Source organism: Bombina bombina, chromosome 6 (assembly GCF_027579735.1).
Source record: "Bombina bombina isolate aBomBom1 chromosome 6, aBomBom1.pri, whole genome shotgun sequence".
NCBI lineage: Eukaryota > Metazoa > Chordata > Amphibia > Anura > Bombinatoridae > Bombina > Bombina bombina.
The window spans coordinates 1,054,075,004-1,054,088,310 of NC_069504.1; the positions used below are offsets into that span (position 1 = coordinate 1,054,075,004).

The 13,307-nt window shown below is 35.8% G+C and overlaps 1 protein-coding gene and 1 long non-coding RNA gene across 2 annotated transcripts in view; one reads left to right on the forward strand and one right to left on the reverse strand.

The window, feature by feature from the left end:
• The window catches only part of CACNA2D4 (calcium voltage-gated channel auxiliary subunit alpha2delta 4), a 1,345,448-nt gene that overhangs the window by 818,921 nt on the left and 513,220 nt on the right, over positions 1 to 13,307 (reverse strand). Inside the window, exons 14-16 of the mRNA XM_053718853.1 lie at positions 6,304 to 6,381; positions 2,828 to 2,908; positions 2,568 to 2,642 (exon numbers count right to left, since the gene is read on the reverse strand). Of these exons, the coding sequence (XP_053574828.1) occupies positions 2,568 to 2,642; positions 2,828 to 2,908; positions 6,304 to 6,381 (234 nt within the window). The remainder of the gene's footprint in view (positions 1 to 2,567; positions 2,643 to 2,827; positions 2,909 to 6,303; positions 6,382 to 13,307) is intronic.
• LOC128664141 (uncharacterized) overlaps positions 1 to 13,307 on the forward strand; it is a 326,605-nt gene that overhangs the window by 79,015 nt on the left and 234,283 nt on the right. The window lies entirely within an intron of this gene.

Genomic DNA, 13,307 nt, shown 5'->3' on the forward strand with positions numbered 1-13,307 from the left:
GTAAGGGCCTTGATGTACTTGGCGCCTCAATCTTACGCATCTGCCGAGCGGGAGACGAAGGTACTGACACGTGAGGAGAGTTAGACGGCATAACTTCCCCCTCGTCGTCTGGTGATAATTTCTTTATCGGTACAGATTGACTTTTATTCTAAGTAATATCAATACAATTGGTACACATATTTCTATTGGGCTCCACATCGGCTTTTGAACACAATGAACAAGCAGATACCTCTGTATCAGACATGTCTAAACAGACTTAGCAATGAAGCTAGCAAGCTTGGAAATCACTCTCAATAAGTTTACAAGCAATTATAAAAAACGCTGCAGCGCTTTTAAAAACACAGTTGAATTACAAAGAAAACTAATTCAGTTATAGACAAACAATTCTTAACGAGAAGTGTATTAATTAGCAGAGGATTGCACCCATTAGCAAAAGGATGATTAACCCCTCAATACCCAAAAATGGATATCAAATTAAGATTTAACGCTTTAATCACAGTCAAACACACTGTCACAGATCTGCTGTGACTGATTACCTCCCTCAAAAACGAATTTTGCAGACCCCTGAGCTCTCTAGAGACGTCCTGGATCAAGGAGGAAGAAACAGAAAGACTGTGCTAGAATTTTAACTGCGCAACAAGGCGCTAAAACAAGGTCCCTCCCACTCATATTACAACAGTGGGAGACCTGATATAACGGTTTCTATGCCGAAAAATATGTTAGCCATGTGGAAAAAAATCATGCCCAAAAGATTTATCACCAAAGTACCTCACAAAACGATTAACATGCCAGTAAACGTTTTAAAAACAACATTTTCAATGTCATGTAAAGTTATCCCTAAGCCTGCTACCAGTCGCTTCCACTGCAGATAAGGCTTAAACATTATTTCAGTATTAACAGTATTTTCTCAGTCAAATTCTAGTCCCTAGAAAATAACTCAACTGCGCATACATTTATCAGCCTGATACCAGACGCTACTACTGCATTTAAGGCTGTACTTACATCATATGGGTAACAGCAGTATTTTCTTAGTCAATTCCATTCCCAGAAAATAATGTACTGCACATACCTCATTTGCGGGGGACCCCGCATGCTATTCCCCTCTTTCTGAAGTTACCCTACTCCTCAGAATGTCGAACAGCCAGCGGATCTTAGTTACGTCTGCTAAGATCATAGAAAAACGCAGGCAGATTCTTCTCCAAATACTGCCTGAGATACAAAAAAACGGCACACTCCGGTGTCATTTTAAAATAACAAACTTTTGATTGAAGAATAATTAAGTAAAACTCCAACTCCTCTCGCGACCTCCTTCTTTGTTGAGGGTTGCAAGAGAATGACTGGATATGACATGTGAGGGGAGGAGCTATATAGCAGCTCTGCTTGGGTGATCCTCTTGCAACTTCCTGTTGGGAAGGAGAATATATCCCATAAGTAATGGATGACCCGTGGACTGAACACACTTATCAAGAGAAAATTTGTGTTCAGTGTCCCTTTAATTGTTGTAGTTGGGTGCTCTAATGAAGGATTAGTTCTATAAAACAAATGTAGATACCTATATTTCACTCGTCTTTCACATATAATTGATTTTGCACAATGCCACTAGAGAATGCTACATTTTTATATTTTGTAAAAAGCTCATTACTGGGTGGTCAAATGTACCACACCCTTAACCCTTTCTATGCTAAGCCTTTTTCACCCCAATGCTGAGCCAATTTTTAGCTTTTTTTGCTACCTACATTTAAACCATATTGTAAGTTATATTTCAGTGAGTTACCCACACAAATTATATGTTGTTTTTTTGGCAGGTCCAGCAGATTTAGAAAATACCATTATTATATTTATAATTCATTGCATGGGAGATAGTGGTGGCAAAAACCTAAAAAAAAACCAAAAAAACTATATTCTTGCTTAGATTTTAGTAAATAATGTTGAAAATGGCCAAGTGGCCACTGCTGTTACTGTGATCACCTTACTAAATTGTCATCAAGCAACATGTGAAATAGCGGCCCATAAAGGATTATAGAGTTTATATGATAGATTAGAGAGGTCCTGTTGTGAAGTACAGAAATAAAAGCACTTTTATTTTTGCAAAATACAAATGCAATTTAAAAACATTATTGCCTATTAAAAAAACAAAAATCTTTATTTTGAGATGATGGAATGCAATCGACCATGTGGAGATTATCTTAAAGGGGCATGAAATCCCAAATAGTTTTTTTCATCATTTAGAAAGAGCATGCAATTTTAAACAACTTTATAATTTACTTATATTATCTAATTTGCTTTATTCTCTTGATATCCTTCGCTGAAAAGGATATCTAGATAGGCTCACTAGCTGCTGATTGGTGGCTGCACATAGATGTCTTGTGTGATTGGCTCATCCATGTGCTTTGCTATTTCTTCAACAAAGTATATCTAAAGAATGAAGCAAATTAGATAATAGAAGTAAGTTGGATAGCCATTTAAAATTGTATTCTCTATCTGAATCATGAAAGAAAAAAGTTGGGTTTAGTGTCCCTTTGATGTCAAAGTAAAAAATCTAATAAAAGAAGGTAGAATTCACTTACCAGGGGTCGTAGGTCGGGGTGAGAGAGGATGTACCCATTATTAGTATTTAGGAAAGCATATCCATGAACGCCCAGCTAAGATAAAATAAATACATCATATTATGCTCTGTATCATTGAAGGGACGTATGATCACATGACTAAATCCTATAGTCATTGTCCAAGTCTTCCCCGATGCAGAACTATATTTAGAATGATATAATGTGAACATGCCCTGGGAAGAATGTCTAAGGGAAGAATACATTAATTGACAGGTCCTCACCTTATATCTTGGTGCTAGCTTCAGAAGTTCCCTCAGAGGGACATCAGTCCCCACAACACCAAGAAGGATACCTTCTGATCTCTAAAAGTGAGACAAGAATTGATGAAGCACTGCTCAGAGGATTCTGGGGATGTCTTCTCACTATATGCTTGTATGCTCCTCTAACTAACAAATACAGCTGACAGACAGCCTAAATGATAAACAGAGGACTGCTCTATACAAACAATAAAGAACAATTTATGAGTTCCAAAACTTGTTCTAAAGAGATGTACTTATCCAAATGGCAAATTAAAAAACAAAAAAGCAATGATCTGAGCACTCGGAGGGGGGAATACAAAAATAGACTTTATTAAACAAAAATTATGCATGGGTATGCAAGGATACAACAAAGGCTGTAAAGACGCGTTTCGCGCCCCTAGTGGCGCTTAGTCATAGGAAATTAAAAACAACTCTTCCATTTATTCCATTTTAGCTGCTATCATTAAAAACACTTTACTAACTAGTAGTATTATCATTGCTATCATCATTTATCTGCATAAGAAAATGTGCTTTTTCCCTTGCTCGTTACAGAGGTCAAAAAGCAAACGGTGTCGTTTTTTAAAATGCTGCAAATTGCCTAAACCAGCTTTTTGATTTGCAGCATTTGCTGGTTACACAATTTGCTTTTTGGATTCCTAGGGAACGTGAGACAAATACAAGTTTCTACACAAAAACAAGAAGTGTTTAATGTCCTTTAAAAAAAAAATCTTATTTCGAAATGTGATATTGAGACTGTTAGCTTGGCCCCTACTATTCTGTCCCATTGAACACATACAGTAAAACAAATATTAAATTAATTTAAATAAACTATATTTATATATTCGCCTAAATTTTATTTTCTGCCCTTGGTGATGAAAGGGTTAAATATAATGTGTCAAAATACCTCTGCATAAATACCCTGGGGTGTCTTAATTCTACAAATATATACTTTTATGTAGCAGTTTTGAATTGGGTGACCACTATTTAGCTTTTAGTCCAAGCATAGTAAATTCTAGTGTAAATTACTTGGAAACCTAAATTTATGAGGTATTCCTAAAATCAGGACAACATAATGAATCTGGTTGGAGGTATTTTTCTTTAGCTACATTAGTTTTGTAGAAATTGTTTTAAAGATTACTGCAAACAAATATATAGTTTTTTGTATTAAATTCCTATTTTATTGTTATTTTATGTACCCATATAGGGTATCACAAGAAAGGCATGTTTGTGTGTTAAACGGTGTAGAATATGTATGGATGAGTGAATAATTAAAGGAATAATAAAGTCCAAATGAAACTTTCATGATTCAGATAGGGCATGTCATTTTAAACAACTTTCTAATTTACTTTAATCATCAACTTTGCTTTGTTCTCTTGTTATTCTTAGTTGAAAGCTAAACCTAGGTAGGCTCATATGCTAATTTCTAAGCCCTTGCAGGCCGCCTTTCATCTGAATGCATTTGACAGTTTTTCACATCTAGAGGGCGTTAGTTCATGTGTTTCATATAGATAACACTGTGCTCACGCACGTGAAGTTATTTAAAAGTCAGCACTGATTGCCTGAAATGCAAGTCTGTCAAAAGATCTGAGATAAGGAGGCAGTCAGCAGAAGCTTAGATACAAAGTAATTGCAGAGGTAAAAGGTATATTTCTATAACAGTGTTGGTTATGCAAAACTGGGGAATTGTAAATAAAGAGCTTATCTATCTTTTTAAACAATAACATTTTTGGTGTTTACTATCCCTTTAAGGTGAAACCAGTAGTGAGCATAAATGCCAAAATTGCCCATGTCATTAAAGAACGGAAATTGGGGGAGGGGGGGGGGGAACTTAGTCCTTAATGGTCCTACATTTATTTTTCTGTTCTGCATAATTTAACAACTTGGCAATATATTTTGGTTATTTATTTTGCCCCATCTCATGTAATTTAACCTTGAAAATTGAGCGATTTCTAACACTCTGAACTTGAAATAACCATGCTCACATCTTAAGGCTAACCCTGCTACAAATATGCCCCTTACTGCGCTGATAACAACTGCAATACAGTGTACTTTATACTAACTTTATGACTGTGGGTAGCTATGTTGTTTGTAAAGCCCAAATTGGCTCCTCCAAATAAGGCAAATGATGGGTGGAGTTTGGCTACTGAAAAATAATTCCAGTAAAAAGAATGTTAATTTGTTTTAAAATTATTTAGACTTGGCTGTTATGTTATTCTATAGCAACACAACAGAAATGTCTTGTAATTTACAAGGTGTTTAAAGGGATAAGAAAGTCAAATTTAACTTGCATGATTCCGATAGAGCATGTGATTTTAAGACACTTTTAAGTTCACTTCTATTTTTAAATGTGCTTCGTTCTCTTGGTATCCCTTCTTGAAAAATAATTTGCACATATCCTACACTAGAGGGAGCTATCAGCTGATTGGTGCCTGCAGACATTTGTCTCTTATGATTGGCTAACTAGCTATGTTCATCTAGTTTCCAGTAGTACATTGCTGCTCCTTCAGCAAAGGATAACAATAGACTTAAGCAAATTTGATAATAGAAGTACATTGTAAAGTTGTTTAAAATTGTATGTTCTATCCAAATCATGAAAGAACACTTTGGGGTTTCTTGTCCCTTTAATGGCTGCAGATAAGCCCATTTAGATGTCTATGTAATCAGCCATTTTCATTGTGTAATAACAGCACTTTTTTCATTATGAGTTTGGTGAAAGCTGGTCCTGTGCCTGTCCTGTTTGGCTCAGTACTTAAAGGGACATGAAACCCAAAATGTTTCTTTCATGATTCAGATAGAGAATACGATTTTAAACAACTTTCCAATTTACTTCTATTTTTTAATTTGCTTAATTCTCTTGTTATTCTTTGCTAAAAGGTTTATCTATGAAAGCTCAGGAGCAGCAGGGAATCTAGGTTCTAGCTGCTGATTGGTCGCTGCATATATATACATACCAATTGTCATTGGCTCACCCATGTGTTTAGTTAGAAACCAGTAGTGCATTGCTGCTCCTTCAACAAATGATACCAAGAGAATAAAACACATTAAATAATATAAGTAAATTAGAAAGTTGTTTAAAATTGTATTCTCTATCTGAATCATGAAAAAAAACTTTTGGGTTTCATGTCCCTTTAATGACACGTTCCATTCTTATCATATTCCGCAGCTAAAAGGACTTGATAAACCCATTAATTTTCAAATGATTACCCCAAAAACAAACATAAAACTGGCTTTGCACATGGACAAAATGCACTGAAATTCTATATTGGATGAGGTTAGGAAGCAATGTCACAAAACGGATACAAATGCTACCTGCTCAATCAAGTAAAGTTAAAACGTATTTTACACTAGCAAACATGAGCTAAATCAATAATGCACCAAGCACACATGCCCCTTATACTTCTCATGCCCCTGTCTGTGCTTCCATTACATTTATTGGCAGTCATATGGGTGTCACTTACAGTTTCGTTCTTCTTGCTGAACACCGGCATGGCCACTGTGGTCATAAGTAGGAGACTCTGAGCCTGGGAGGCAAAGAGCTGAGGAGACAGAAAATAACGGGTTTAGTCTGTGCGCAAGCCAGTAACATTTATTATCACAGAGCCGTGTGCGTCTGTACAATGACCCGCAAAAGTAACAGCTCACAGATTACCGTAACGCTTCGGCTGCTAGAAAGTGCTGCAGCACATTGCAGGACATGTTGCATTTCTCTGTGGCAATATACAAGTTAAAAGCTGTCACCGCTGATCTGCAAACTTGGGAACCCAGCTTCCATCTGCACTGCCCAAGGTTGCAGTATTGTCTACTAATGGTCGGTCTAGCATGACATAAATGTCGTCAAATCAATTAATAGCACAAACCTTAAAATACCAAAAAGGCAACTGACAAGTAGTCCTGAGGAAAATTAGAATGTTTCTCCTGTTCAGTTTATATTATTTTTATGAAATGTTCATTTATAATTTTCTATACTGTTGTGTCTACATGTGCAGTACATATGGGGTTAAAGAGAAACGAAAGTCATAATTAAACGTTTATTCAGATAAAGCATGCAATTTTAAGACTTTTAAATTTACTTAAAGTGACATGATACCCAAATGTTGAAGCACTTGAAACTAATGTAGCATAGCTGAAAAAGCTGATTAGAAAATATCACCTGAACATCTCCCTATTGCCGTTTACGTTTCAATCCTTACCACAATCTCAGGGCTGTGGTTAACTGGTTTCTGAACCAAAAAAGTTGCAGAAACACTTCAAAAATACATTACAAAGTACACTTACACTCATATTAACACTGACTCAAAGATTGGAGATCTCGGGTGTTAGAAATATTAAAGACAGACAACACGTACATACCCATTTCCAAAGATGTATTTGTATGTATGCATGTATCTGTATGTATATATATATATATATATATATGTGTGTGTTTCCATATATATTAATATATTTATATGTGTATATATGTATTTACAGTCATACACATATAAAAATGGAATATGCTATGTTGTATGCGCGATGGAGTGTTTGTTTTTTCAACAATTTTTTTTCCATTGACTTCCATGGGGAATGCGAAAAGGCAATGGTGTTTGTGTGATCTCGGTTGCACGAGAAAACGTAAGTTATTTTTTTCGTGCTTTTTGGGTTAACGCTAGTGCAAAATAAGTTTGTTTTTTTAACTTGCAATACGAACACAACCCAAAAAGCTCAAAAATCAAAATCCTAGCAGAGTTTTCTCTTACGCAAAAAAAAAAATACAACACTTGTAATCTATCTAATAGTCTTCCAATTCAATCTCATTTTTTCTATTTTAGCACCAGTATCAGTATTAATAAATGTGATGATTTTCTGGGTTTTTTTTAATGAATGTCTAAAACACACAGATGAAATTCTGAAAACATTATAAGCTGACAGTATTCCAGATGCAACCCATATATACATAAGCTGGGGAGGAAATGGTGTAGGTTTAATAAGCATGAAAGGAAAATCATTATTTAATTACTTGTTATTTCCATGGTTCTCTTGGCCTATTATTCCATCTGCCCCCAGAATTGTGTCATTACTTAGTTAGGGTTTGTTTTAGCAGCTGACACATAAAAAAACAAAGCAAATGAAGCTACACGTTCACAAGCAAATACAATGTAAGTTAAAGGGACATAATACTTATATGCTAAATCACTTGTAAAAATTATCACCTGAACATCTCTATGTAAAAAAGGAAGATATTTTGCCTCAAAATGTCCTCAGTTCACCAGAGTATGTGATCTGTAAAAAGTTATCTTTCAGTTACTGCCCAACTGCAGGTTTAAAAAAGAAATGAACAGCAGCCAATCAGCAGTGCTGAGGTCATGAACTGTTTTTACTCTGATCTCATGAGATTTCATTGTAAAACCTCCTTAGACTGAATAGGGAATTAACATGAGTGTGCATGAGGCACACTCCTTTGCAGGTCCCGGGACAGGCATACTGGCTGCTTAAAGTCCTTTACAATGGGGTGTGAATACTTAGGACATTTTGAAGTAAAATATCTTCATTGTTTACATAGAGATGTTCAGGTGATATGTTCTGGTCAGCTTTTTACAGCTATGCTGCATCACTTTCAAGTGTTTCAACATTTGGTTATCATGTCCTTTTAACTTTAAACTGTAGCGATTTTTTCACAGTGTGGTACAGAGGTAGATAGCATGTGACTTGAGGGCAGCAATGCAGTCCTAAGGGTTTATGAAAAGGTTAAAGGGACACTCAAGTCAAAATTAAACTTTCATTATTCAGATAGAGCATGCCATTTTAAACAACTTTCCAATTTACTTTGCATTAACAAAATGTGCACAGTCTTTTTATATTTAAACTTTTTGAGTCACCAACTCCTACTGGGCATGTGCAAGAATTTACAGAATAAACGTATTTGCATTTGTGATTGGCTGATAGCTGTCACATGGTACGAGTATGCATTTGTGATTGGCTGATGGCTGTCACATGGTACGTGTATGTATTTGTGATTGGCTGATGGCTGTCACATGGTCCAGGGGGAGTGGAAATAGACATAACTTTTAAAATTGTCAGAAAAAAAATCCACTACTCATTTGAAGTTGCTATGTCTTGTTATCTTGCATTTGTTGATTATGCAAATCTACTGTGTTTCCTGGTCCTTTAAACATCGCAACAAGTTCCACTGGTAAGCCCCCTCCCTCAAATCTCAACGCATTATCTAACCTAATCTAACAAAGATCTATTAGTCTGAATGATTTTTTTTTACCTGAAAATTTTAAGTGAGGGCTAGCCCTTCTAATTTAATACCTAATATCTCTGTAATTATGTTAGATCGAACAAAGCAACTGACTGATCATACCTGATCAAACAAATATCTTTCAAATTATATAATTTTTTGTCCATTTTTTGTTAAAGGGACATGAAACCCAAATTTTTTTCTTTCATGATTTAGAAAGAGCATGCAATTTTTAACAACTTTCTAATTTACTTCTATTATCTAAGTTGCTTCATTCTCTTGATAACCTTTGCTAAATAGGGCTTATCTAGATAGGCCCAGTAGCTGCTGATTGATGGCTGCACATATCTGCCTCATTGGCTTACCCACGTGCATTGTTATTTCTTCAACAAAGGAAATCTAAAGAATTAAGCAAATTACACAATAGAATTAAATTGGAATGTTGTTTAAAATTGTTTTCTCTATCTGAATCAAGAAAGAACAAATTTGGGTTTATTTTACCTTTAAGTGGGGCTGATGACTAGTTAGTCCCCACCAAATAATTGTTAATATCACTTCTTGTTTGCTAGAGCTAACAAAAACAACAATGATCTAACAAAGACCTAAGCCACTGAATGAGGTTTGATTTAAAATGTATATGCTTTATAACGTTGCCTATATTTTTGGGTGCTACTTCCATAAATGTAGTGAGATTGGGTGACTGCATAGATGCCCTTTCATACTATGACAGCACGTACCCACTTACTATTAGATGGGGCTGCCCTCTACTTGGGTGTTGCAGGTCTCCAATTTTAACTATTATTCTGGCTACCATAGTGACAATACTGTATTTGTTTTCATACATTGTTATGTATGTTTTTAAATGATTTGATGTTTCCATGCACTACTGAGAAGATCTTTTAAATTAATTTTTCAGTATGTTTTGCATAGTTAATACATTTATGATTTTTGATTGTTAAAAGTGTGCTAATTCCCTGTCTTTTATGAAGACGTACGTTTATTTAACTTTCGTCTTGTTTTACCCTTTTTTTGTTTGTTTATATAGTTTATTAAGGGTCTGCACCAATTATATTAATACACATTTGTGATAAATTTTCTTCTCCCTTCATTTGTTAGTTTATTGTTATATATTTGAAGCCCACATTCTTGCCCTTAGATATTTTGGATATATAAGGTAATGAACAGATTTAGATCCTCTATTACACTCAGTTTTGGGTTTACATACAAATGGCTAGGAATGTAATACATATACATAGCAGACTGGAAACAGGATGAGGGAAACAATTATACTTCTTAACTAATGTCCTGAAGTTGTGCAGGTTATACCCTATATAGGTCAAATTCCTTGAAGAACAGTCATCTATACTATAATTGCGTTTGTAATGTCCGTCGCCGTCGGCATTTGCGCACGCATCCTCAAAGGAATGTTGGCAGTGCGCACAGCCAAAATAATTCACCTGGATGCAGCAAACCTGCATCTAGGTAGATTCCAAAAATGGCAGGGTGGTGAAAAAATCCACCCTGCCATTTTCGTAATCCCCCTGGGATGCAGCGAAGGCAAACGGAGCATTAAAAAAATAAAAATAATAATAACCGCCCGCAATATATATGAGAAAAACACCTAACCGCCCGCAATAAGTACTTAAAAAAAAAAAACAACAACTAACCGCCCGCGCAAAGTATTAAGAAAAAAAACAACAACTACCTAATAAGATTATTAACCCCTAAATCCGCAAAACCCAACATCGCAAACTACCTAATACATCTATTAACCCCTAAACCGCCAACCCCCCACAATTAATTAAACCTTAATTACCTATTAACTCCTACACTGCCAAACCCCACAACGCAAAAAACTAATTTAATTACTAAGCCCCCTAACTTAACCTAACACCCCCTAAATTAACCCCTTAATTACAATAAAAATAAACTAAATTTCAATAAAAAATACAAAAAAAATGACATTACATTAATCTAATTATAGAAAATAAAAAAGGCTAACATTACAAAAAATAATAAACACATTATTCAAAATAAAAAAAATAAACCTAATCCCTATGAAAATAAAAAAGCCCCCCCAAATAAAAAGACCCCCTAATCTAATGCTAAACTACCAATAGCCCTTAAAAGGGCATTTGTATGGGCATTGCCTTTAAGAGGGCATTCAGTTCTTTTTCACTGCCCTTAAAAGGGCATTCAGCTCTTTTGAGATTTGCCCCCCCCAAAAAAACTAATCTAAAAAAACTAAACCCCCCAAATAATTTAAAAAAAAACTAACACTAAAGCCCTAAATAGGTACTCACGGTTTAAGAAGTCCGGTGGAGAAGGTCTTCTTCCAGGCGGGTCCATCATCTTCATCCACAGTGAAGGCGGCGCGGAGTGGAGGACCAGAGCAGTCTTCCCAGAAGTGGCAATCCTCAGCGGCAGGATTAGGTTTTTTTGGGGGCAAATCTCAAAAGAGCTGAATGCCCTTTTAAGGGCAGTCAAAAAGAGCTGAATGCCCTTTTAAGGGCAGTCAAAAAGAGCTGAATGCCCTTTTAAGGGCAATGGGTAGATTAGGTTTATTAGTGTTAGTTTTTTTTATTTTGGGGGGTTTGGTGGGTGGGGGGTTTTACTATTAGGGGGGACTTTGTTTATTTTTAATGTAAAAGAGCTGTTTACCTGTTTAACTGTACCAATCAGCCAATAGAATGTGAGCTCAATCCTATTGGCTGATTGGATCAGCCAATAGGATTAAAGCTCCGCGTCGGAAGGATGAAGATAGAAGATGCCGTCTGGAGGATGACTTCTTGCCGCTCGGATGAAGACTTCACCCCCGGCTTCGTTGAGGACTTCTTGCCGCTTGGATGAAGACTTATCCCGGCTGGATGAGGATGGATGTCCAGTCTTCAAAAACTGTAAGTGGATCTTCGGGGGTTAGTGTTAGGTTTTTTTAAGGGTTTATTGGGTGAGTTTTATTTTTAGATTAGGGACTTTGGGCACCGTAAAAGAGCTAAATGCCCTTTTAAGGGCAATGCCCATACAAATGTCCTTTTCAGGGCAATAGGAAGGTTAGGTTTATTTAGATAGGATTTTATTTGGGGGGTTTGGTTGTGTGGGTGGTGGGTTTTACTGTTGGGGGGTTGTTTGTATTTTAATTTACAGGTAAAAGAGCGCATTTATTTGGGGCAATGCCCCGCAAAAGGCCCTTTTAAGGGCCATTGGCAGTTTAGTGTAGGCTAGGGTTTTTTTTTATTTTGGGGGGGGGGGGCTTTTTTATATTTTGATAGGGCTATTAGATTAAGTGTAAATAGCTTAAATATTTGATAATTTCTTTTTTATTTTGTGTAATTTAGTGTTTATTATTTTTTTGTAATTTAGATAAATGTATTTTTTTAATTTAATATATTTAATTTTAGTGTAATGTTAGCTTTAACTGTAAGACAGGTTAGGTTTTATTTTACAGGTAAATTTGAATTTATTTGTACTAGGTAGTTAGTAAATAGTTAATAACTATTTACTAACTACTTAACCTAGTTAAAATAAATACAAACTTACCTATAAAATAAAAATAAAACCTAAGATAGCTACAATGTAACTATTAGTTATATTGTAGCTAGCTTAGGTTTTATTTTACAGGTAAGTATTTATTTATTTTTAAATAGGAATAATTTATGTATTAATTGTAATTTTTATTTGGAATTATTTTAATTAGGTTAAAGTTAGTTAGTGGGTGTTATTTAGGGTTAGACTTAGGGTTAGGTTTAGGGGTTAATAACTTTAGTATAGTGGCGGCGACATTGGGGGCAGCAGATTAGGGGTTAATAAGTGTAGTTAGCTGGCGGCGATTTTGGGAGCAACATATTAGGGGTTAATAACAGTAATGTAGGTTGCGGCGATGTTAGGGACAGCAGATTAGGGGTAATTAAGTGTATGTAGGTAGCGACGATATTGGGGGCTGCAGATAAGGGGTTAATAACAGTAATGTAGGTTGCAGCGATGTAAGGGACAGCAGATTAGGGGTTAATAAGTGCACGTAGGTGGCGACGACATTGGGGGCAGCAGATTAGGGGTTAATAACAGTAATGTAGGTTGCGGCGATGTTAGGGACAGCAGATTAGGGGTTAATAAGTGTATGTAGGTGGCGACAACATTAGAGGCAGCAGATTAGGGGTTAATATAATTTAACTAGTGTTTGCGATGCGGGAGTGCAGCGGTTTAGGGGTTAATATGTTTATTATAGTGTTGGCGATGTCCGGAGCG